Here is a 26,545-nt window from a genome sequence, read left to right on the forward strand (position 1 = left end):
TAAATACTTTCTTAACATAACTAGTTAGATATAGTATGAAAAATAGAGAGTAGGGGAAGAATTTAAGATACCAAATTATCCAGTTAAAAACTTCAATCTAATGGGACCAAATAAACAAAAATTCTGGTACAATTCCTTATACGTAGAATAACTAAAATACTCGTGCACTACAGATTGCTTCCACAAATGGTCAAAAAATTTGACACACTCTAGAGGCTTTTGTTAAAGTGGTACTAAATCCAAGCTGCTGTCTGGCAAACATTAGGCATGCTCATTGAACTGAATATAACTTCCTAAGTAGTTAAGATTCATTTGCTTTTTGGGCTTTAGACACAATAATTATCCAAATGAATTTCATTTATCATTTTCCAGCTTAACTGCTTGAATTCTCACCTAGATAAATTAGCATATATAAATCCATATACATATTTCATACTTTAAAAACTCATTTTTTATCCCATTTCTTTTTCAGCATTCTAATCCCCACTGCAAAGTAAATTTAAGATTTCCCCTTCTCCAGAATTATCATTTATATTAATAAAAGCTTAAATGTCTAATCTTTTAAAAGATATAGATTAAAAATGGTTAGTTGAAAAGTATTACAAAATTACTTTTTCAAATGTTTTTCATTTTTATTCATTTTTATCACTGATTTTTAAAGAAGTTAGCCTGTTTCTTGACAAAGAAACTATTTAAGAGAACTTCAGAAACTCTGAAATTAATATAGATTCAAAAAATAATTTAAACTATTTAGACTTTCTCTAGCTATTTGTTACCGCTAGCTATAGTTGTTGCTAAACAATATCCTATTTTGCACTTAGAAATTATGTAACAGCAAGGAGTCACAAGGCAAGGGTAAACAAGACAAAGGGTATTATTCACTGTCTAACATGGTTTAACACATGCATTTAGAAAACACTGTTCTCTCTGTTCAGCAATATTATTTCACATTCCATTCATTTTCATAAACTTTTTCTTCCTAACTAAAATAAAAGCAAACCAAGTATACACAGGTCAACAATTAGACAATTAGACTACATTAATTAGACTGCTTATAGTTGTCCAAAAAAGTAATCTCTAAACTTTTTTGAACATGCATGTGATGAGTAAACAATTTTTGAGAAATGCTTTAATAATTTTATGTTAATTTACATGCCTAAGAAATTTGGTACAAAGTTTTGCCCCCTATCCAATAGTTTCCCTTCTCATCCTAGATGCATTGATTTTATTTTTATAAAAATGATTCAATTTCATGAAATCAAAATCCTATTTTATCTTTTGTAATTGCTGTAATTCTTTGTTTGGTTAATAATATTTCTCCTATCCATACCTGTGAAAAACATGATTTGCTTCTCTTTTCAATTTTTTTTTTTAATTCTTACCTTCAGCCTTAGAGTCAATACTATGTATTGGTTCCAAGGTAGAAGAACAGTAAGGGTTAGGCAATGGGGGTTAAGTGACTTGTCCAGGGTCACACAGCCAAGAAATATCTGAGGCCAGATTGGAACCAGGACCTCCTGTCTCTAGGCTGGCCTCTCAATCCACTGAGCTACCCAGCTGATCCCTGAAGGTTTAATAACCTTCTGGTCACAAATTTATTTTGAATCTATTATGGAATGCAGTGTGAAAATTTGTATATACTAATTTCTTTTCCCTTCCTTCCCCCTGGCTTTCAGTTTTAGAATTGATACAAAGTATCACTTCCAAGGCAGAAGAGTAGTAAGGGCTAGGCAATGGGGATTAAGGAACATACAACTAGGAAGTGTCTGAGCCACATTTGAACCCAGAATTTTTTGTCCATAGACCTGGCTCTATCAACTGAGCTACCTAGCTGACCCTTAAGCCTAATTTCTTCCAGATCGTTTTCCAGGTTTCCCAATAGAAAAGAAACAGAGGTTTCTTTTCAAAATGATTTTTGTTTTTAGGCTCCTCAAATATAAGGTTATTGAGTTTAATTATCTCTAGTCTTTCTTGTCTAATCTGTTTTATTGTTTGACTTCTCAAGTATTTTTAAATCTGTGCCTCAAGATTTTTATTATTTTAAGTCTATTTATTTAATTAATTAAGGGTATTTTCCCATGGTTACATGATTCATGTTCTTTCCCCTCCCCCTCCTCCCAACCCCCTCCAATGAGCAATTCCACTGGGTTTTACATACATCGTCCTCAAGGTTTTTATAAATGTTGCTTTCCTATGTAGTTTGAGATCTGGAAGTGCTATTGCCACTTATTTACTAAATTTTTCACTGTTTCTCTTGATAGTTAAGATCATTTATTTTTCTGAATGAATTTTGTTATTATGTGGCAATAATGATAACAGAAATATTTAATGCTGTAGGATTTATGCAAAAATAGGAGCACTAGTGCATTGTTGTTGGAGCTATGATTGAGTAAAAGAATTCTGTGATTTAAAAAAAAATTCAGGGGACAGCTGAGTAGCTCAATGAATGGAGACCCAGACCTCGAGATGGGAGGTCCTGGGTTTGAATCTGTCTTCAGATATTTCCTAGCTGTGTGACCCTGGGCAAGTCACTTAACCCCCACTGCCTAGCCTTTATTGCTCTTCTGCCTTAGAACCAATACGTAGTATTGATTCTAATGTGGAAGGAACGGTTTAAAAAAAACTCAATTATTTTGTTTTCATTGCCAAATTTTTTCTCTTCCCTTCCCTACATATTGAGAATGCAAGAAAAACCCACTGTATATAGTCATGCAAAACAAATTCCTGCCTTACCCATGTCCAAAGGGGTATGGGGGGACCAGAAAGAAAAGAAAATATGCTTCAAACTGCACTCTTTGCCCATCAGGTTTCTATTTAGAGTGGAATAGCACTTTTCATCATGGGTCCTTTGGAATTGTGGTGGATCCTTGTATTGATCAGAATTGCTAAGTCTTTCATAGTTGATCATCATAACGCAATTGCTATTATTGTATTTCTGTATATCTTCCTAGTTCTGTTCACTTTTTTATCAGTTTATCAAGACTTTCTAGGTTTTTGTGATGCTATCTCCTTATTGTTATAATTAAAATTAATCTTGAGGACTTTAGAATGATTTATTAGTAAAAGAGAAAGAAAAAAAACCTCTCCAAGATTTGCAGTGTCTCTCCCCAGGTTCCCATTGCATCCATGCCACCTGCTGCTGGCAGCCCCTTTTTTGAGATCATTTAGATAGATTGTGGCAGCTAATAATAAAAACTAATTTATAGTTTTTTAATGCTTGCATGATTCCTGTTCGTTCCCTCCTCTCTCCTCCTCCCCCCCCCCCCCCGTAGCCAAAGAGCAATTCCACTGGATTTAAATGTGTTATTGATCAAGTCCTATTTCCATAATATTAATATTTGCACTAGGGTGATCATTTAGAGTCTACATCCCCAATCATATCCCCATCGACCTATGTGATCAAGGATATGACTTCCTTCTGTGTTTCTACTCCCACAGTTCTTTCTCTGGCTATGGACAGCATTCTTATAAGTCTCTCAGAATTGTCCTGGATCATTGCATTGCTGCTAGTAAAGAAATCCATTACATTCAATTGTGCCACGGTCTCTTATATATGGTTCTCCTGATTCTGCTCCCTTCACTCTGCATCAATTCCTGCAGGTTGTTCCAGTTCACATGGAATTCCTCCAGTTCATCATTCCTTTCAGCATAGTATTCCATCACCAAAAGATACCACAATTTGTTCGTCCATTCCCTAGTCGATGGACACCCCCTCATTTTCCAATTTTTCGCACCAAAAAGAGCACAGCTATAAATACTTTTGTACATGTATTTTTCCTTATTATCTCTTTGGGATACAAACCCATCAGTGGTATGGCTGGATCAAAGGGCAGATAGTCTTTTTAAAGCCCTTTGCACATAATTCCAAATTGTATTGGCTTGACTTACTGATGAGTAATAGATATTTTCGAGTTGTTTAGATGTCTATTTGTGTGAAAAGTGCTTTGTAAATGTTTTCATATAGACCCTGTTTGTGTCTTAGTAGAAAGACTGATAAGCATTTTATATTTGCAGTTATATTTAATAGTGTCTCTATCTCTTCCTGTTAAGAAATGTGTTTTTTTTGGTAATATACAATTTATATGGCTCAATTTTATAACCTGCAACTTTGATTGAATTACAGTTTTGTTTTTAAAACTTTGTCTTCCATTTTAGAATCAATACTGTGTATTGCTTCCAAGGCAGAAGAGTGGTAAGGGCTAGGCAATGGGGGTTAAGGGACTTGGCAGGGTCACACAGCTGGGAAGTGCCTGAAGTCAAATTTGAACCCAGGCCCTCCCATCTCTAGGCTAGGCTTTCAATTCACTGAGCCACCCAGTTGCCCCCAGAATTACTGTTTTGATTACTTCTTTTAATTGAGATTCATGGGTTTGCTAAGTAATCATTTTATACCATCTCCAAAAAGTGATACTTATATTTCCTCTTTGCCTATACCTATTCCTTCTAATTCTTTTTCCTGTCATTACTATAGTTGCTATTTCAAGTAGGAGACTGAATAGTAATGATAATAATGGATTTTTTGCTTCATTCATAATCTTATTGGAAAAGCGTCTAGATTATCCAAATTACAAATAGTGCTTGCTCTTGGCTTTAGTTAGAAACTACATATAATTTTAAGGAAAGCTCCATTTAATCATATGCTTATCAGATTTGTTTGTCTTTATTTGACAGAAATGAATGTATTTTTTAAAAAAGTTTTTTCTGCATTTATGAAGAAAACATGTCATTTTGGAGTTTTATTGGTATTAATATGGTCAATTATGCTTATTTTTTTCTAATATTGAATCATCACAGTATTCCTGAAATAAATTCAGTCTGGTCAGAGCATATGAGTTTTGTGAGATATTGCTATAGTCTCCTTGCTAGTATTTTATTTAAAAGTTATGGATTAATATTAATTATAAAGGTTGGTTTATAGTTTCCTTCTCTGTTTTGACTCCCTTTGGTTTAAGAATCAAGTTGGTATTTGGGTAATAGAAGGAATTTGGAAAGATTCCTTCTTTGTCTATTTTTATGAAGTACTAGAAATAATTATTCTTTAAATTTAATAAAATGTACTTGTAAATCCATCTGGTACTAGAGTTTTTTTTTTCCCCTTTAGGAGTTCATTTAGGCTAGTTCAACTTCTTTTAAGGTTGCACTATTTTATTTATTGTTATATTTATTTGGCTAGTTTATGTTTTTTGTAAATATTGATCTAGTTGATTTAGATGGTTTAATTGGCTTTTAGTTGGGTGAAATAATTCCTAGCTCTTTTATTTCTTCCATAATGGTTCTGAATCCCCTTTTCATTTTTGACACTAGTAATTTAGTTTTCTTTTTTCTTTTTACAATCAATTTAACTGGGGACAGTTAGGTGGCTCAGTGGATTGAGAGTCAGGACCAGAGATGGGAGGTCCTGGGTTCAAATATTACCTCAGATACTTACGAACTGTGTGACCCTGGCCAAGTCACTTGACCCCCATTGCCTAGCCCTTACTGCTCTTCTGTCTTAGAAACAATACACAGTACTGATTATAAGACAAAAGATAAGGGTTTAAAAAAATATATCAAATTTTTTATGGTTTTATTCATTTATTCTTTTCTCTGAAAACTAATTTTTAGTTTGATTTATTAGTTCTATGTTTTTTTATTTTCAATTTTGTTCATCTTATGTTTGGTTTTCAGGACTTCTATTCTGTGTTTATTTGAGGAAGTGGTTAATTTGTTGATTTTCTAGGGTTTTTTGTTGCATGTCCAATCTTTTCCTTTGGTCTAAGGTCTGGAAGTTTTTGAGCCAAATTTAGGTTTGTTGGTTAGTGCCTGAGCTTTAGTAGAATGCTGCTAGACAGCCTGCTAGGAGATTCTATAAGTAGAGCAACTGCAATGATGACTCCTCTTTGGCATAGGACACCTATCCTGTTTATTCCATTTCAGGTTTATGTGATGGGCTAACAGACAGAATTGAGTTGCTAGTTAGCTCCTAAACTCAGTCATACAGCTAAGTTTCAGAAACTTGTTTTTTGCTCATTGCACAGTCAGATTCCCCACTTACAACTGCTTCTATTCATCATGGATTTATGACCTCTAACTGGGTAATGGGTGACACAGCTGCAAGATGTGCCCATACCTATAATCAGTGATAGATCAGGGATCCACTAGGATCTCTTTCTATCCCAGTGTCTCTTGTCATAGTGCTTTGTGTCAGCCCCCTTTTTTCCTGGTTGCTGAGATATTTCTAGGTGATGCTAGTGCTGCGCTCATTCCTGGCTTACCCATCCCAGTGTACAAAGACCATTTTGCCTTCCTCTTTAAATTGCCAGGGGCTGAAAAAATTACTTACTGTGGTTTTTTTCTTGATTTTCCCAATCAGAATTTGGTCTGGCACATTTCCTAGGTTATTGTGGAAGAGATATGATAGGATAGCTAGCCAAAAATGCTTCCTTTCACTCCATCTGGACTCTTTCCTGGAGTACAATTATTTTGAAAAGCAATTTGGAATTATGCAAATGAAGTGACTAAAATATCCATGTTTTGCCCTAAAGATGTCACTAATAGGCATAAATTCCAAAGTCATTAATAAGAGAAAGTCTTTTATATATATTAAGTATACATAAACACCTAGAGCAATACATTTAAACAGATACCAATCAAGGAGGGAAGGGCTAAACAAGTTGCAGTATATATAAGAAATAAGACAATATCAAAAACATAAAGAACCACACAAGACTTACATGAAATGATGAAAATGAAACAAGCAGCTACAACAATACAATATACATAATAACCACAATAAGAGAAATTGAAAGAATGACAAATACAAAATGATTGAAAATGAATGCAGGGTCAGTTAGGTAGCTCAGGGGTTAGAAAGCCAGGCCTAGAAACAAATCTGGATTCAAATCTGGCCTGGTACACTTTCTAACTATGTGATCTTGGGCAAATCACTTAATTACCTAGCCCTTACTGTCCTTCTACCTTGAAACTGATACTTAGTATCAATTCTAAAATAGTTTTTTTAAGTGAATATTGAAAAAATAAATATGGCCTCAAAGAAGATATATGAGAAAACACATGTGCCCACTCTATGCAAAAGGCAGGAGGTCCATAAGTTTAAAACACTTCATATATTCTCAGATTTTTCTTTTGTATTGCTGATTTTGCAAAATGTTTTTTTTTACTCTTTTTCTTTACAACATTCTTTATTATACATATGATATCTTTTTGGAAGACAGATGGGGAAAGTTACAGGAGGAACTTAGGCAATAAAAATAAAAGGTTAATAAATATTCTAAAAAGTTACATATATATTATTATTTTATATTTGTGTGCATTATGTATACTATAAAACAAATGAAATAGAATTTTTTAAAGAAAGTGATGATGATAAATTAATATTCAATTCTAAAGTCAATAGGGAGCCATTAGCTATATGGGTTACTGAATAAAAGTGAAGAGTCAAGGATAACAAAGTTGTTAAACTTTAGAGACTAGAAAGATAACTTTTTGGGACAGAAACAAGTAAACAGAAGGAGTTTTCACAGACCTTGGAGGCTATAATTAGAACCTTCAGGCCTTTTGTACACAAAAAATTATTTTTTGCTCATATCTTATCTGTTTTTTATTTGTGTTGTTCATTTGTTTTAACCTAAATTCAGGACTTTAAATTTAAATTCTTCACTATTAAATTTCAACTTATTGGCCATTTAGAATTAAAGATCTAACAAGGTCTAATTACTCAAATTTATAAAGAGCTAAATCAATTATACAAAAAATCAAGCCATTCCCCAATTGATAGATGGGCAAAGGATATGAATAGGTAATTTTCAGATAAAGACATCAAAATTACCAAGAAGCACATTAAAAAGTGTTCTAAATCTCTTATAATCAGAGAAATGCAAATCAAAAAAACTCTGAGGTACCACCTCACACCTAGCAGATTGGCTAATATGATGGCAAAAGAAAGTAATAAATGTTCAAGAGGATGTGGCAAAATTGGGACATTAATGCACTGCTAGTGGAGTTGTGAATTGATCCAACCATTCTGGAGGGCAATTTGGAACTAGGCCCCTAAGGGCGTTAAAAGCCTGTCTCTTTGTGGTGGCAAAAAAATTGGAAAATGAGGGGATGCCCTTCAATTGGGGAATAGCTGAACAAATTGTGGTATCTGTTGGTGATGGAATAGTATTGTGCGCAAAGGAATAATGAACTGGAGGAATTCCATGTGAACTGGAAAGACCTCCAGGAAGTGATGCAGAGTGAGAGGAGCAGAACCAGGAGAACATTCTACACAGAGACTGATACATTGTGGTACAATTGAATGTAATGGACTTCTCTACTAGCAGCAATGCAATGACCCAGGACAGTTTGGAGGGACTCATGAGAAAGAACTGTGGGAGCAGAAACAAAGAAGAAAAACATCTGCTTGAACACATGGTTCCATAGGGATATGATTAAGGATGTAGATTCTAAATGATCACCCTAGTGCAAATATCAATAATATGGAAATAGGTCTTGATCAATGACACAAGTAAAACCCAATGGAATTGCTTGTTGGTTATGGGAGGGGGGTGGAAGGGAAGTAAAGAATATGATTCATGTAATTATGGAAAAAATATTCTAAATTAACTTTTCTGTCTGAATTTTTCTTGTTTAAAAGGTTGAATTAGGGAAACTTTTCATCTTATATCTTTCTAAATTGGGTCTTAAGGATGAAAATTAGGTTCAATTTTTTTTTAGCATACTAAATTTAACCAAGTAACACACTTATTATATCAAGTAAACTGAAAAAACAAAACAACTTTATCTGGAATATAACAATATAAGAATTAAATCTTTAACTCTTACACTAAAACATTCAAAATGAAAGAATGCATTGATTTTCACTAAAGTGCTAGTTATTTTATATACACAGAATAACTAGACCAAATTACAAAACTATTTTTGTAGTCCAAATTTGAAATGTAATGAAATGCACTTTCATTTGGGAAACGTGTGAAGATCAGATGCTTCAAATAAAAAGTCATTTGGCTAATTAATTTCTCTTTTCCTCGTCAATATTCCTTACTTCAATTATAGTACTCATGAATGAACATTCTTTTTAAAAGCACAACATAAACGTTAGCTATTATTGTTGAAAAATAAATGTATGTTTATAACTTTTTACATCAACTATGTTCTTGTGTGTCTCTCCCAGAGAACCATTTCTTATAATAAATAATGAAAGAGAAAGGAAAAAGTTCAGAACTAAGAAATCAACCTAATGCCTAATGTTATATGCAATCATCTGCATTCATGATCTCCTTTGTAAAAAGTAAAGCAAAATGACTTCTCATATATTTTTGGTGACAAATCTGGGTTATTATACTCTATCAGCCTTTTGTTTAAACTCTTATTGCATTTGTTCTTTCCATTTACATTGATTCAGGAAGGGGTCCAGACCCTTTAAGTTTTACTTCACTTGACACTTGACCACGGCTTCCTTCACTTCCTCTCCAAAACCCTTTTTGTTCTGGAGAAACTTCTGAGAAGCACCTTTTCTGAATTAGTAACTTTAATTTAGCAATAAAAAACATATGAGTGATATTATTTATCAATCTGAATAAATGGGAGAGCAAAAACACATTTCTAGGACTTCTCTTTATGATAGCAAAATTTCATTTTCACATGTAAACTAAAGTTCAAAACTACTTACAAATGTTTAGTACCTGAGAATTACTGTTTTATTTGGTAATCAATGATAATAGAAAGGGGCCTTTTCCTTTTAAAGATTATTAAGGTTAGCGTCCTCAAAACACTTTTCACATAAGGTGCCAAAATATTTGTCTTTTTTCTTAGTGATGACACAAATAATAATAATATATTTCCTAAATTCACAATGGTGAGAACTACTGAATTTCAAATTCTGGAACTGGAAGTAATAACAACAAAGGAGAAACATCACAAATAATGCCCTTTCTGTATATATGAAATGGAACTTGGGGCAAGAATGATTCAAGACAAGGACAAATAGGGACAAGGATAAATAAAGAAGTGAAACAATGACTATGACAGAATATACCTTTTCAACATCTGCTTTTGTAACATTAATGTCAGCATCCATTTTTTCAAAATACTGCTGAGCTCTGTCAGCTTCTTTGCAATCTCGCTCAAATCGTCTTTTACTCTAAAAAGAGAAAAAATGGGCATAGTTAATTATGAAACCATTAGAATAAAAAAAGCAAAAGATATTACTTAAAAATAAGTATACAACTCAATAAAGAGCATCTGTGGCTAAAATATGCTGTAATCAATGTCGTATAATTTAATTTAAAATATGTATACATTTGTTTCAGTAATAAGAACAAACACTGAAAAGTTCTCTAATACTGAAAAGGTAGTAAAAGAATAAAATGTAGGTGAGTATACAACATTATAACTTCTTAAGAACATGTAATACTGATTATGCTATTTTAGTAGTCAACTTATCTTAGAACCATTTTAGAAATAAATTCCATTAAAGTAATTTTCTTCCCATTTTCCCCTTCAAATATTTACCTTCTGTCTCAATATTAATTCTAAAACAGAACAGCAGCAAGGGGTATGCAATTGAGGGTGAGTGAATTGGTCTTATGTATATATTTCTTTGGGAGATTTCACTTACTGATTCAAGTTGTTTCCAGCAAGTTTCAATGTGTTGTTGTGCCTTCCGACCATCATGGAAATGCTGGAGAGAAAAGAAACAAATGAAAATAAATTTGTGATCATAAGAAATTTAAGACTTCAAAGTGAGCAAAAAAACACCACCACAATAAAAAATGAACAAAGGGCATTGGTTGAAGAAGAAGATATGTTCCAAAATTTCCAGTCCAACTGCATATGTTGGACTTAGTTAATGTACTGAACTGTGTTTTTTTCCTATTTCCTTCCTGATTCTTTGTTATATGAGATTGTTCTCTGCATGGGGAAAGAAAAGACTGGAAAATGAAGGTAACATAAAAATAAAATCTATATATAAAACCTTTTAAAAAACAAAATTTCTATTTCAAATAAGAAGAGTACATATTTTCTAAGTTATTTTTACATGTGTAAGGTAAAAACATGCCTTGTTAAAGAAAAATTAATATAGGGGCAGCTAGGTGACTCAGTAGATTGAGAGCCAGGCCTAGAGATGGGAGGTCCTAGGTTCAAATCTGGCTTCAGACACTTCCCAGCTGTGTGACCCTGGCCAAGTCACTTGACCCCCATTGCCTAGCCCTTACCACTCTTCTGCCTTGGAGCCAATACACAGTATTGACTCCAAGAAGGAAGGTAAGGGTTTAAAAAAAAATTAATATAGACTTTTAGCTAAAAGTTCTTTAGGCAATGAGTTCAGTCTAAGGTACAAATATCACAATTTTGGGGGCCAATTATAGTCCTATCAGTTGTCTGATAACTATATGTCCCAGAATTAGTAACAATTACATAGTTCAATGACCTTGTCCAATGATACTCTAATAGTACAATTCATGCGGGCTAAAAGTTTATGTGAAGAGGTAAGTTGAAGGGAGAAATATAAAAATAAAAATTCCTACAGATATCAATGTAAAAGGATAAAGGCAGTTTTTTACACTAATGGAAAAAAACTCATCCAACATTCTAAAGCTTTAAGAATTTTTACAAATGTAGTGGTAAAAATAGGTTAACTATAACCATACTACCTGTCATTTGAGGGTCACTATACAATATAGTTATCATAGCACAGTGCTTTTACCAACAGAAATGTATGGATTTTATTTTATTATAGAGCTTTTTTGTTGATCTAAATGTGATTTTTAGAAGCTCTGCTGTCTTACAACTCTGAATTTTAAAAGTATTTTTGCATTTGCAATATTATTTATTTATAATTAGAAGCCAAGTTATCAGGAACAGCTAGATGGCTTAGCAGGTAGCAAGCCAGGTCTAGAGAAGGGAGGTCCAGATTCAAACCTGGCCACAGATACTTCCTAGCTATTTGACCCTGGGCAAGTCACATAACCTCAGTTGTCTAGTTCTTACTGTTCATCTGCCTTGGAATTTGGAACTGATAGTTACTGTATTAAGAAAGAAAACTATATAACAAGGTACTGTGACTTGACAATGTGATTCCTGTAGTAATTATGTCCTTTGAAAAATTTTATAAAACATGAGCTTGTTAAATGTTGTCCTTATATTTAAAAAGAGATAAAAAAAAGATTCATCAAAGTATAAGTTGATAACCATGAATTTCATCCCTTGCAAAATTCCAAAATTCACTAATTAAAGTAAGGTTAGTTTATGGGCATTTTTTAAAAGCCTTTATCTTCTTTCTAAGAATCGATACTGAGTATCTGTTCCAAGGCAGAAGAATGGTGAGGGCTAAATAATTAAGTGACTTGTCTGAGGATACCAGAAAGTGTCTAAGGCCAGATCTGAAACTAGTTAGGGGCACTTAATAATGATCATTCATAGCTAGTACAGGTTAAAAAAAAATATATCTTGTGAAAGTATTTTCTTTTTTTTGGATAGAGTTACTAAACTGGTAGACATGGGAGAGAGCCACCCCCCCCCCCCCATAAGACATCTAAATGGAACAGTGTAGAGAGCTGGAGCTAAAGTCAGGAAGATTCACCTTCCTGAGTTCAAATCTGGCCTCAGACACTTACTAACCATGTGACGCTGGGCAGGTCACTTAACTCTGTTCTCCTTAGTTCCTCATCTGTAAAATGAGCTAAAGAAGGAACTGGCAAATCATTCCAGTATCTTTGTCAAGAAAATTCCAAAGGAGGTCACAAATAATTGAACACAGCTAAAATAATGACTGAACTGAATTTTCTTTCTTTATGTGACAAAGAAATATGTATATGCATACAAATACATACATCACCCAAAGGATAGCATTATCTACAATGAGAAAACACTATTATCTGTCCCAATGAATATGAGAGGATGGGAAGGGTTGGGGAGGAGGAGACAAAATTGCCCCCCCTTTCCCACTATAATTAGACAAAGTTCTAGAAATGCTAGTGACAGGAAAACATGTGTAATTAATATATAAAGACTGGCAAAGAAGAGAAAAAGACTGTCTGCCCTTTGATCCAGCTATAGCACTGCTGGGTTTGTACCCCAAAGAGATCATAAGGAAAAAGACTCGTACAAAAATATTCATAGCTGCGCTCTTTGTGGTGGCAAAAAATTGGAAAATGAGGGGATGCCCTTCAATTGGGGAATGGCTGAACAAATTGTGGTATCTGTTGGTGATGGAATACTATTGTGTGCAAAGGAATAATGAACTGGAGGAATTCCATGGGAACTGGAACAACGTCCAGGAAGTGATGCAGAGTGAAAGGAGCAGAACCAGAAGAACATTATACACAGAGACTGATACACTGTAGCACAATCGAATATATGGACTTCTCTACTAGCAGCAATGAAATGATCCAGGACAATTCTGAGGGACTTATGAGAAAGAACACTATCCACATGCAGAGAAAGAACTGTGGGAGTAGAAACAGAGAAGAAAAACAACTGTTTGATCACATGGTTCAATGAGGACATGATTGGGGATGTAGACTCTAAATGATTACCCTGGTGCAATTATCAATAATAGGGAAATAGGTCTTGATACATGAAAAACCCAGTGGAATGGCACATCAGGTATGTGTGGGTGGGGGACCGGGGGTAGGGGGGAAGGAAAAGAACAAGAATCTTGTAAACATGAAAAATATCCCAAATTAATTAATTAAATAAAGCATTTTCGACTAAAAAAACCTTCATAAATAACATAAAATAGAAAGCTTGAAAAAAATGGAAAATTATTCTAAATATATTAATTAAAATTTTAAGAAAAAAATAATGATGAATGAAGAAAGTAAGACAACACATTAAAGTAAAGTGACATAAAATATATATACAAAAATTATTGGTATTTCTATATAGTACTGAAAAAAATCCAAAAAGACATGAAAGAAAAAGAAATCCCATTAGAAATAATTGCTGAATACACACAATTTCCATGATTCAATTTATTAAGGCACAATCAAGACAGATACATTTGCTAGCAAAATACTTTGACAAAATAATAACAAAATAGCAAAAAACCCCACAAAATTTATTTGTAGAAATACAAGATCTACAATCCTTTTTTAAGGTATTAAATTTTATCTTTCCCCTAATTACATGTAAAAATAGCTTCTAACATTTTTCAAAGAATATCAAGTCATGCATTTTCTACTTCCTTTCCCCTCCCATAGCTCCTCATGCCCCTTGAGATAGTAAGCAATCTCATATGGATTTTAAATGAGCAATTATATAAAACATTTTCCTATGTTAAACATTTTATGCAAGGAAACTCAAATAAAAAAATTTTAAGTGAAAAAAGTTTTTCATTGTATTGCTGAGAATAGCTATTATTCATAGTTGTTCATTTTAAAGTATTCCCATCACTATACAGCGTCTTCCTGGTTCTGCTTATTTCTTCAGCTCCTTTAAGTCTTTCCAGGTTTTTCTGAGCTCCTCCTGTTTGTCATTTCTTATAGCACAATAGTATTCCATTACAATTATATACTATAACTTACACAGTCATTCCCCAATTGATGGATATCCCCAAATTTTCCAAATCTTTCCACCCTAAAAAAGAGCTGCTTTAAATATTTTTGTACCTAGAAGTCCTCCCCCCCTTTTTTGTTTTTTAGCCTTTGGGATAAAAACCTAGTAATGGTATTCCTGGTTCAAAGAGGATAGCAAAACCTCATGTATCATGGGAATTATGTTCCAGAGACCTCTGTGATAAGTGAAAATCGATGAAATAGTGGCATTATATTTTATTATATATATCATATATTTATAATATATGATATATAATATAAAATATAAATATATTCTATATTTTATTATTTATTGATATCATAAGGCTTTATAAACCCTTCCCACTCTACTATAAACCTTTTCCACATTAATATTAACCTATAGTCACTGAGCCAATCAGCACCCAGGATACAGAACACAGCACTGTGATTGGTTGCCTGTCATTCCATCAGCCAATACTGAGCCACTAGAAGTATCACTCCACAATACTGAATTTTATGTTTGTTTGTTTGTTTTTAAGCCACAGTAGAGTGAAGCCACAGTAAGTGAACTGTTATATATCTAGGGACAACTGTATACCAGTGATGGAGACCTATGGCAAGGGTGCCAAAGATGGCATGTAGAGAGCTCTCTGTGGGCACTGCCCTTCCCTGCCCCCAGTTGCCCTTCTCAACCACCAGTAGTTACTAGAAAGGCAGAGGGACTTGGGCAGAGCTGGTCCCCTTCCCCTCTTGACCAGGCCTGATGAAATATTTTTTCACACTCCCTGTCCCTCTGCCCAACAGCCCAGGGGTTAAGGTGGGTGGCTCACATGCAGCAGAACTGGAGGGGAGCAGATCACACAGGCAGCTACCCTTTCCCTCTCTACACACTCTGAGGTCATTCTTTACTTCACCAGCCCCTCTCAGCAGTCCCATGGGAGAACTTTCTCCCTCCCCTGTATGGGGTAAGGGCACAGCATTCTGTATAAGAGGTGTGCTGGGGGCAGGACCCAGCACTCCATCTCTAAAAGGTTTGCCAATAATGGTATATACTATTTTAGAGCCCTTTTGGCATAGATCCAAATTGCTCTTCTGAATGATTGAATCAGTTAACACCTCCCTCAACAATGCATTCCTGTCCCAGCTTTCTCATATTCCCTCCAAATTTTGTTATTTTTCTTTTCTGTCATAGTTGCAGCCAATCTGATAAGTATGGGGTGATATCTCAGACCTGTTTTAATTTGTATTTCTCTAATTAATAGTGATTTGGAGCATTTTTTTGCATGACTAGAGAGTTTTAATTACTTTGCCCGTGAACTGCCTGTTCATTTCCTTTGATCATTTTACAGTTGATGAATGACTTGTATTCTTATATATTCAGATCATTTCTCTATGTATTTGAGAAATGAGGCCTTTATTAGAGACTTGTAAAAATGTTTACATCATTATGATTATTGTGTATTATTTTCCATCCTGTTAACTCCTGTTTAGTTTCTGACCTCCCTCTCCCCAATTTGCCCTCTCTTCTTTCAACCCCACCCCTCTTTTTCCCCTCCTATTTTCCTATAGGGTAAGATAGCTTTCTATACCCAACAGATAGGGTACATTCTTCCCTCATTGAGCCAATTCTGACATTCTCTCCTTCCCATATCTCCCATCTTAACCTCTACTGTGAATGCTTTCATTCCTCTTTTATGTGCAATAATTTGTCCCATTCTATTTTCCCCTTTCTCCCCTTCCCAATTTAACTATCTTTTTAGTTAAGTCTCTAGGATTTTCCACATACACCATCATTTCATCTGCAAATTGAAAGTTTTATTACTTTTTTGCCCATTCTGATTGCTTCAATTTCTTTTTCTTCTCTTACTGCTATTGCTAGCATTCCTAATACTATGTTAAATAATATTGGTGATGATGGGCATCCTTCATTCATTCCTAATGTTATTGGGAAGGCTTTTACCTTTTCCTCATTACAAATAATATTTGCTGATGGTCTTAGGTAGATGCTTTATTTCATTATAAGAAAAAATTTATGGGGACAGCTGGGTCACTCAGTGGATTGAGAGCCAGGCCTAGAGACAGGAGGTCCTCGGTTCAAAACTTGTCCCAGACTCTTTCTAGCTATGTGACCCTGGAAAAGTCATTTAACCCCCATTGCCAGCCCTTACCACTCTTCTGCCTTGGAGCCAATACACAGTATTGACTCCAAGAAGGAAGGTAAGGGTTATAAAAAAAGAAAAGAAAAAATCCACTTATATCTATGCTTTCCAGTATTTTTAATAGGAATGGTTGTTATTTTGTCATAGGCTTTTTCTGCATCTATTGCTATGATCATATGCTCTTTATTACTTTTGTTATTAATATTATCATTTATGTTGATAGTTTTCATTATATTAAAATATCCCTGCATTCTTGGTAAAAATCTTGTTCGATCACAATGTAATATCTTTGTGACATGTTGTTGTAGTATCAATGACCTAGTCTTTCTTCTCACCTCAGCTATACAGAAATAGTCATTTCCTTGTCCTTATCAGAACCCACAAGTGCTCTTTTTCCATGTTTATGAGATCTGAAATTCCTCTGTCTAATCATAATTTGTTGTCATTCTCCCTTTGACTTGAAGATCAACCCCCCCACGGACCTATAATACTGCATCTTCTCAGTTCTTTCGCAGACAATCAACCCCACATTGGCTACCCTCTCCTTTCTTCTCCATCTTGACCCCAAAACTGTACTATTTCACTTATTGAATTCATGAACTTCATAGTTTAAATTTTGACTTCTATGTCAATCAATCAATCTACAGTCAATCATATCTACTAACCCAACTTTAATCTTTCTTCTAACTTCTAATCTCACATATCCAAGTACTTTTTGAACATCTCACCCATTTGAGACATCTTTTTTTTTTTTTACCATTACGGTCTCTAGGCCTGGCTCTCAATCCACTGAGCCACCCAGCTGCCCCCCATTTGAGACATCTTAAATGTCACATGTCAACCAAAACTGAACTTGTTATCTTCCCATTCCCAAGTTATTTCTACTTTGGAACTACTTTATTATGATTAAGTGCAGTCATTCTCTCTTATAACCTAGGTATCATTCTTATTCTAAGCCAGAAGAGCAGCAAGAGCTAGATAACTGGGGTTAAATGACTTGTCCAGGGTCACACAGATATGGCAGTGTCTAAGGCCAGAATTGAACCAAGGTCTTTTCAAGTCTAGGCCTGGTGCTCTATCTACTGTGCTACCTAATTGCTCCCCAGGTATCATTCTTGATTCCTTACTCTCTCACCCTGCAGTATCCAATCCTTTGCCAAGTCCTGTCCATTATTAACAAACATCTCTCATATAGAAATCCTTCTCTCCTCTGATAATGCCATCACTCTTAGACAGCCCTTCATTACCTCAAGCCAAGATTATCATGACAGTCTACTGGTAAATCTCCTTGCCTCAAGTCTCTCCCCAATCCAATCTATCATCTATCATCTACTCAGCTGGCCAATGACCTCACCCTCTTCTGCCCTCTTCAGTGGCTCTCTATTGCATCCAGGATTAAATATAAATTTCTGTTTTGCATTCAAAGCCCTTTACTATCTCTCCCTCCCACCGTTTCAGTCTTCTTAAACATTATTTCTCTCAATGTACTCTGAAATCCATTGATATGACCCCTTTCATTTTCCTCACACAAGACACCCCATTTCCAGACTCCAGGCATTTTCATTGGCTCCCTCCAATGCTTAGAATTCTCTCCCTCTTCATCACCTCCTGGCTACTCTGGCTTCCTTCAAATCTCAGCTCAAAAATGCCTTTTACAAGAAATCTTCTGTGATTCCCATTAATGCTAGTGCCTTCCCTCTATTGGTTATTTCCATCTTAACCTGCACAAATCTCATTTTTACATAATTATTTTCATGAAGTCTCCCCCATTAGACTGTGAGCTCCTTGAAGTAAGAATGATTTTTCCCCTTTCTTTATATCTTTAGCATTTAGCACCATGCCAGGAATGTAATAGATGGTTAAAAATATTTATTGACTTACTATGCTTTGATCCAGAGATTCTACTTCTGGGCATAAAGCCCAAGGAAGTAAAAAATAAAAAAGAAAAGCCAAAATATTATAGCAACATTTTTTGTACATGAGAATGAAATGCTAATTCAATTAGAGAATAGCTAAGCAAACTATGGCACATGAATACCATGGAATATTACTATGCTGTGAGAAATTACAAATAGATAAAATGATGGAGAAAGTAAAGTAAGCAGAATGATGAAAACAATGTACACAATATCAACAACAATGAAAAAACAGAAAGAACATCAACATGTTAAAAAGATAAATATCCCAGCTTTGAGGATAAGAACTCATTATTTGACAAAAACTGCTGGGGAAAATGGAAAACAGTATGGCAGAAACTAGGTATAAACCAATATCTAACACCCCATACCAAGTTTGTGCCAGAGGCAACATCATTGCTCTAATATCCTCAATCCAAAGTTTACTCTTTACCTACTATATAATACTTAAGCTCATGATTACTTTATATCATCTATTCATTTATGTAAATTAAATAAACATATCAGATATCAAAATCACTATCTACTAGAAATTTAGGGGGAAATGACTCCTATTCTCATATGGGACACATTCACTATAGTGAGTCAAAATTGTAGGATAATGGAGGCAGCTGGGTGGCTCGGGGGATTGAGAGCCAGACCTTTACATGGGAAGTCCTGGGTTTATATCTGACCTTGGACACTTCCCAGCTGTGGGCCCCTAGACCAATCACTTAAGCTCCACTGCCCAGCCCTTACCACTCTTCTGCCTTGGAACCAATACACAGTATTGATTCTAAGGTGAAAGTAAGGATTAAAAAAAAAATTCATGGGATTCTAGAAGACTAAACAAATTAGTTGTTTGTTTGTTTCTTTTAAAATTTTTTAAAAAACCCTTACCATTCCTCATAGAATCAATATTGTGTATTGGTTCTAAGGAAGAAGAGTGGTGAGAGCTAGGCATTGGGAGTCAAGTGACTTGCCCAGGGTCACATAGCTAGAAAGTATCTGAGGTCAGATTTGAATCCAGAACCTCCTGTCTCTGGATCTGTCTCTCAATTCATTGAGCCACCCAGCTGCCCCCCAAATTAGTTTTGATTAACCACAAAAGGAGAAGAAAAGCTTCTTCAAGGTGATAAAATGCTTGATATTGATAGTTGGAAAGTTACTTCCAATTAAGAAATGACCAGGAAAGTGACAATTAACCGGCTTTTGATCTTTAGACTAAATTTTTCAGGAAACCAAAATGTTAGTTCTACTGCTTCACAAGAAGTACGATTTGTATATGAATAGGTAGTTATATCTTATTTAACTTTCTCATCATGGAATTTTCGTGGAATGTGTTCTACTTTACAATTATTCAATATTCCTGACACCTAGAACCAAGAAAGGAGAAAAATTAAAAAAAAAATACGATATTCAACTAGATTAAGCAAAACCTACAATAATGCTTATGTTAGCATAGTACTTTAAGGTTCCAAATATTTTATAAACAATATTGCTCATGAGCTTAACATTCTGTAAGTTAGGTAATACAATGATAATCATGGCCACTTTAAAGAATCTGATGCTTCATGAAGTTAGTGACATGACCAAAATAATGGAGCAGCTAATAAACAGCAGGACCTTGGACATGAATACAGACAGCTCTATTGACTCAAAATCTGGTGTTTTTTCATACAATCTTTGTACATAAGTTAAGGTTTCTCTTGTTCTATGGCTGTTGCCAGAAATATAACTTAAATTAGTTACTAAAATAAATGTACAGCAGATAGATTCCTAAGTATTTTATATTATCTACAGTGATTTTAAATTTCTCTTCCTAATTCTCGCTGCTGATATGGGTTGGAGATATATATAGAAATGCTGATGACTTATGCAGGTTTATGTTGCATTCTGCAACTTTGCTAAAGTTGTTGATTATTTCAACTAGCTTTTTGGTTGATTCTCTAGGATTCTTTAAGTAGACCATTATATCATCATCAAAGAGTGATAGCTTGGTCTCCTCATTGCCAATTTTAATACTTTCAATTTCTTTTTCTTCTCTAAGTGCTACTGCTAGTGTTTCTAGTACAATGTTAAATAATAGAAGTGATAATAGGCATCCTTAATCTCCTGATCTTATTGGGAATGTCTCTAGTTTATCCCCATTGCAGATGATGTTTGCTGATGGTTTTAGATATATACTGTTTATTATTTTTAGGAAAGACCTATGCTTTCCTATGCTTTCTAGTGTTTTTAAAGGAATGGGTGTTGTATTTTATCAAAGGCCTTTTCTGCATCTATTGAGAAAATCATGTGATTTATGTTGGTTTGCTTGTTGATATGGTCATTTATGTGGATGGTTTTCCTAATTGAACCATCCTTGCATTCCTGGTATAAATCCAACTTGATCATAGTGAATGACCCTCCTGATCACTTGTTGGAGTCTTTTTGCTAGTATCATATTTAAGATGTTTGCATCTATATTCATTAAGGAGATTGGTCTATAGTTTTCTTTCTCTGTTTATGATCTGCCTGGCTTTGGGACAGTACCATATTTGTGTCGTAAAATGAATTTGGTAGGACTCCTTTTTTGCTTATTCTGTCAAATAGTTTGTATAATATTGGGATTAGTTGTTCTTTGAATGTTTGATAGAATTCTTTTGTGAATCCATCTGGACCTGAGGATTTTTTCTAGGGAGATCTTTGATGGTTCAATTTCTTTTTCTGATATGGGGTTATTTAGGTAATCTATTTCTTTTTCTGTTAGTCTAGGCAATTTATATTTTTGTAAGTATTCATCCATATCACCTAGATTGCCATATTTGTTGCCATATAATTGGGCATAATGGTTTTTAATAATTGCCTTAATTTCCTCTTCATTAAAGGTGAGGCCTCTCTTTTCATCTTGGATACTGTCAATTTGATTTTCTTCTTTCCTTTTTTTAATTAGACTGACCAGTACTTTGTCTATTTTATTTGTTTTTCAAAGTATCAGCTTCTAGTCTTATTTATTAAATCAATAGTTCTTTGACTTCCAATTTTATTAATTTCTCCTTTGATTTTTAGGATCTCTAATTTAGTCTTCATCTGAGGATTTTTAATTTGTTCACTTTCTAGTTTTTTAATTTGCATGTCCAATTCATTGACCTCTGCCCTCCCTAAATTGTCAATATATGAACTCAAGAATATAAATTTCCCCCTGAGAACTGCTTTGGCTGCATCCCATACGTTTTGAAAGGATGTCTCATCATTGTCATTTTCTTCAATGAAATTAATGTTTCTATGATTTATTCTTTAACCGGTTTTAGAGAATATTGTTTAATTTCCAATTAATTTTGTACTTACCTCTCCATGTACCCTTACTAATTATTATTTTCATTGCATTGTGATCTGAAAAGGTTGCATTTATTATTTCTGCTCTTTTGCACTTGTTTGCCATGTTTTTATGCCCTAATACATGGTCAATTTTTATGAATATACCATGTGCTGCTGAAAAGAAGGTGTATTTCTTTTTGTGATTATCTATTTTTCTCCATATATCTTACTAACTCTAATTTTTCTAAGATTTCATTTACTTCTCTTACCTCTTTCCTATTTAATTTTTTGGTTTGATTTATCTAGTTCAGATAGAGGAAGTTCAGGTCTCCCACTAGTATATTTTTTCTATCTATTTCATCTTTGAGCTCCACTAGTTTCTATTTTAGAAATATGGATGCTATGCCATTTGGTACATACATATTGAGTACAGATATTTCCTCATTGTCTATACTGTCTTTTATCAGGATGTAGTTACCTTCCCTATCTCTTTTAACTAAATTTATTTTTACTTTGTCTTTGTCAGATATCATGATTGCTACTCCTGCCTTCTTTTTATCAGTTGATGCCCAATAGATTTGGCTCCATCCACTTACTTTCACCCTATGCATATCTACCTTCCTCATGTGTGTTTCTTGTAGACAGCATATGGTAGGGTTTTGGATTCTAATCCACTCTGATATTTGATTATGTTTTATGGGTGAGTTCATTCCATTCACATTCAGAGTTATGATTACCAGGTGTGTACAAAAACCTCTGACAAAGGTCTAATTATTCAATTTTATAAAAGAGCTAAACCAATTGTACAAAAAATCAAGCCATTCTCCAATGAATCTCCAATGAATAGGCAATTTTCAGTTAAAGAAATCAAAACATAAAACCATATTAGTGGGAGACTTGAACCAACCACTACCAAATTTAGATAAATCAAACCAAATAATAAATAAGAAAGAGGTAAAAGAAGTGAATGAAACCTTAGAAAAATTAGAGTTAATAGACATATGGAGAAAAATAGAGACAAAAAGGTATATACCTTCTTCTCAGCACCACAAAGCACATTCACAAAAATAGATTATACACTAGGTCACAGAAATATGGCACTCAAATGCAGAAAAGCAGAAATAATAAATGCAACCTTTTCAGATCATAAAGCAATAAAAATATTGATCAAAAAGGGTACATGGAGAGCCAAATCAAAAATTAATTGGAAATTAAATATGATACTCCAAAATCGGTTAGTTAGAGAAGAAATCATAGAAACAATTAATAATTTCATTGAGGAAAATGACAATGGCAAGACATCCTTTCAAACCTTATGGGATGCAGCCAAGGCAGTACTCAGAGGAAAATTCATATCCCTGAGTGCATATATTAACAAATTAGGGAGGGCAGAGATCAATGAATTGAACATGAAAATCAAAAAACTTGAAAACGAACAAATTAAAAACCCCCAGAAGAAAACCAAACTAGAGATCCTAAAAATTAAGGGAGAAATTAATAAAATCAAAAGTGATAGAACTATTGAGCTAATAAACAAGACTAGAAGCTGGTACTTTGAAAAAACAGACAAAATAGACAAAGTACTGGTCAATCTAATTTAAAAAAAGGAAAGAAGAAAGGCAAATTAACAGCATCAAGGATGAAAAGGGGGACCTCACCTCCAAAGAAGAGGAAATTAAGGCAATCATTTAAAAACTACTTTGCCCAACTATATGGCAATAAATATACCAACCAAGGTGATATGGATGAATATCTACAAAAATATAAATTGCCTAGACTAACAGAAAAAGAAATAGATTTCTTAAATAATCCCATATCAGAAACAGAAATCCAACAGGCCATCAAAGAACTTCCTAAGAAAAAATCCCCAGGGCCTGATGGATTCACCAGTGAATTCTATCAAACATTCAAAGAACAACTAACCCCAATACTATACAAACTATTTGACATAATAAGCAAAGAGGGAGTTCTACCAAATTCTTTTTATGACACAAACATGGTACTAATTCCAAAGCCAGGCAGGCCAAAAATTGAGAAAGAAAATTATAGACCAATCTCCCTAATGAATATAGATGCAAAAATCTTAAATAGGATACTAGCAAAAAGACTACAGCAAGTGATCAGAAGAGTCATTCACCATGATCAAGTAGGATTTATACCAGGGATGCAGGGCTGGTTCAATATTAGGAAAACCATTCACATAATTGACCATATCAACAAGCAAACCAACAAAAATCACATGATTATCTCAATAGATGCAGAAAAAGCCTTTGATAAAATACAACACCCATTCCTATTAAAAACACTAGAAAGCATAGGAATAGAAGGGTAGTTCCTAAAAATAATAAACAGTATATATCTAAAACTATCAGCTAACATAATCTGCAATGGGGATAAACTAGAGGTATTCCCATTAAGATCAGGAGTGAAACAAAGATGCCCATTATCACCTCTATTATTTGACATTGTACTAGAAACACTAGCAGTAGCAATTAGAGAAGAAAAAGAAATTGAAGGCATTAAAATTGGCAATGAGGAGACCAAGCTATCACTCTTTGATGATGATATAATGGTCTACTTAAAGAATCCTAGAGATTCAACCAAAAAGCTAATCGAAATAATCAACAACTTTAGCAAAGTTGCAGGATACAAAATAAACCCACATAAGTCATCAGAATTTCTAAATATTTCCAACACAGCTCAGCAGCAAGAACTAGAAAGAGAAATCCCATTCAAAATTACCTTAGACAAAATAAAATACTTAGGAATCTATCTCCTGAGACAAACACAGGAACTTTATGAACACAACTACAAAACACTCTCCACAAAACTAAAACTAGACTTGAACAATTGGAAGAACATTAACTGCTCATGGGTAGGACAAGCCAATATAATAAAAATGACCATCCTACCCAAACTCATCTATCTATTTAGTGGATATTTAGTGGATACCCATGGAACTTCCAAAAAAAATTTTTTACTGATCTAGAAAAAACCATAACAAAGTTCATTTGGAAGAACAAAGGATCAAGGATATCCAGGGAAATAATGAAAAAAAAATACAAAGGAAGGGGGCCTTGCAGTCCCAGATCTCAGACTATATTATAAAGCAGCGGTCATCAAAACAATTTGGTACTGGCTAAGAGACAGAAAGGAGGATTAGTGGAATAGACTCGGGGTAAGTGACCTCAGCAAGACAGTATATGACAAACCCAAAGATCCCAGCTTTTGGGACAAAAATCCATTATTTCATAAAAACTGCTGGGAAAATTGGAGGACAGTTTGGGAAAGATTAGGTTTAGATCAACACCTCACACCCTACACCAAGATAAATTCAAAATGTGTGACTGACTTGAACATAAAGAAGGAAACTATAAGAAAATTAGATGAGCACAGAATAGTATACATGTCAGACCTTTGGGAAGGGAGAGGCTTTAAAACCAAGCAAGACTTAGAAAGAGTCACAAAATGTAAAATAAATAATCTCGAATATATCAAATTAAAAAGTTTTTGTACAAACAAAACCAATGTAACTAAAATCAGAAGGGTAGCAACAAATTGGGAAACAATCTTCATAAAAAGCTCTGACAAAGGTTTAATTACTCAAATTTACAAAGAGCTAAATCAATTGTACAAAAAATCAAGCCATTCTCCAATTGATAAATGGGCAAGGGACATGAACAGGCAGTTCTCAGCCAAAGAAATCAAAACTATTAATAAGCACATGAAAAAGTGTTCTACATCTCTTATAATCAGAGAGATGCAAATCAAAACAACTCTGAGGTATCACCTCACACCTAGCAGATTGGCTAACATAACAGCTATGGAAAGTAATGAATGCTGGAGGGGATGTGGCAAAGTTGGGACACTAATTCATTGCTGGTGGAGTTGTGAATTGATCCAACCATTCTGGAGGGCAATTTGGAACTATGCCCAAAGGGCGATAAAATACTGTCTGCCCTTTGATCCAGCCATAGCACTGCTGGGCTTGTACCCCAAAGAGATAATAAGGAAAAAGACTTGTACAAGAATATTCATAGCTGCACTCTTTGTGGTGGCCAAAAATTGGAAAATGAGGGGATGCCCTTCAATTGGGGAATGGCTGAACAAATTGTGGTATATGTTGGTGATGGAATACTATTGTGCTAAAAGGAATAATAAAGTGGAGGAATTCCATAGAGACTGGAACAACCTCCAGGAAGTGATGCAGAGCGAAAGGAGCAGAACCAGGAAAACATTGTACACAGAGACTGCTACATTGTGGTACAATCGAAGGTAATGGACTTCTCCATTAGTGGCGATGCAATGTCCCTGAACAATCTCCAGGGATCTAAAAAACACTATCCACAAGCAGAGGATAAACTGTGGGAGTAAAAACACTGATCAAAAGCAACTGCTTGAATACAGGGGTGGAGGGCATATGACTGAGGAGAGACTCTAAATGAACACTCTAATGCAAATACCAACAACATGGAAATGGGTTCGAACCAAGAACACATGTAATACCCAGTGGAATCATGCATCGGCTATGGGAGAGGTGGTGGGAAGGGGGTGGGGGGGAGGAAAAGAAAATGATCTTTGTTTCCAATGAATAATGTTTGGAAATGACCAAATAAAATAAAGTTTAAAGTGAAAAAAAAAAGAAATCAAAACTATTAATAAGTACATG

General features: G+C 34.4%; 1 protein-coding gene across 28 annotated transcripts in view; it reads right to left on the reverse strand.

Annotated features, from left to right (window-relative positions):
- FNBP1 (formin binding protein 1) overlaps positions 1-26,545 on the reverse strand; it is a 190,783-nt gene that overhangs the window by 62,242 nt on the left and 101,996 nt on the right. For all 28 annotated transcript variants that reach the window (XR_008915342.1, XM_056812555.1, XM_056812550.1 and 25 more), the window contains 2 exons: positions 10,622-10,684; positions 10,040-10,144 (listed from right to left, as the gene is read on the reverse strand). Coding sequence is in view for 27 of the 28 variants with exons in the window: in XM_056812555.1 (XP_056668533.1) it covers positions 10,040-10,144; positions 10,622-10,684 (168 nt within the window). In the remaining variant the exon portion in view is untranslated. The remainder of the gene's footprint in view (positions 1-10,039; positions 10,145-10,621; positions 10,685-26,545) is intronic.

Source organism: Monodelphis domestica, chromosome 1 (genome assembly GCF_027887165.1).
Source record: "Monodelphis domestica isolate mMonDom1 chromosome 1, mMonDom1.pri, whole genome shotgun sequence".
Lineage (NCBI taxonomy): Eukaryota > Metazoa > Chordata > Mammalia > Didelphimorphia > Didelphidae > Monodelphis > Monodelphis domestica.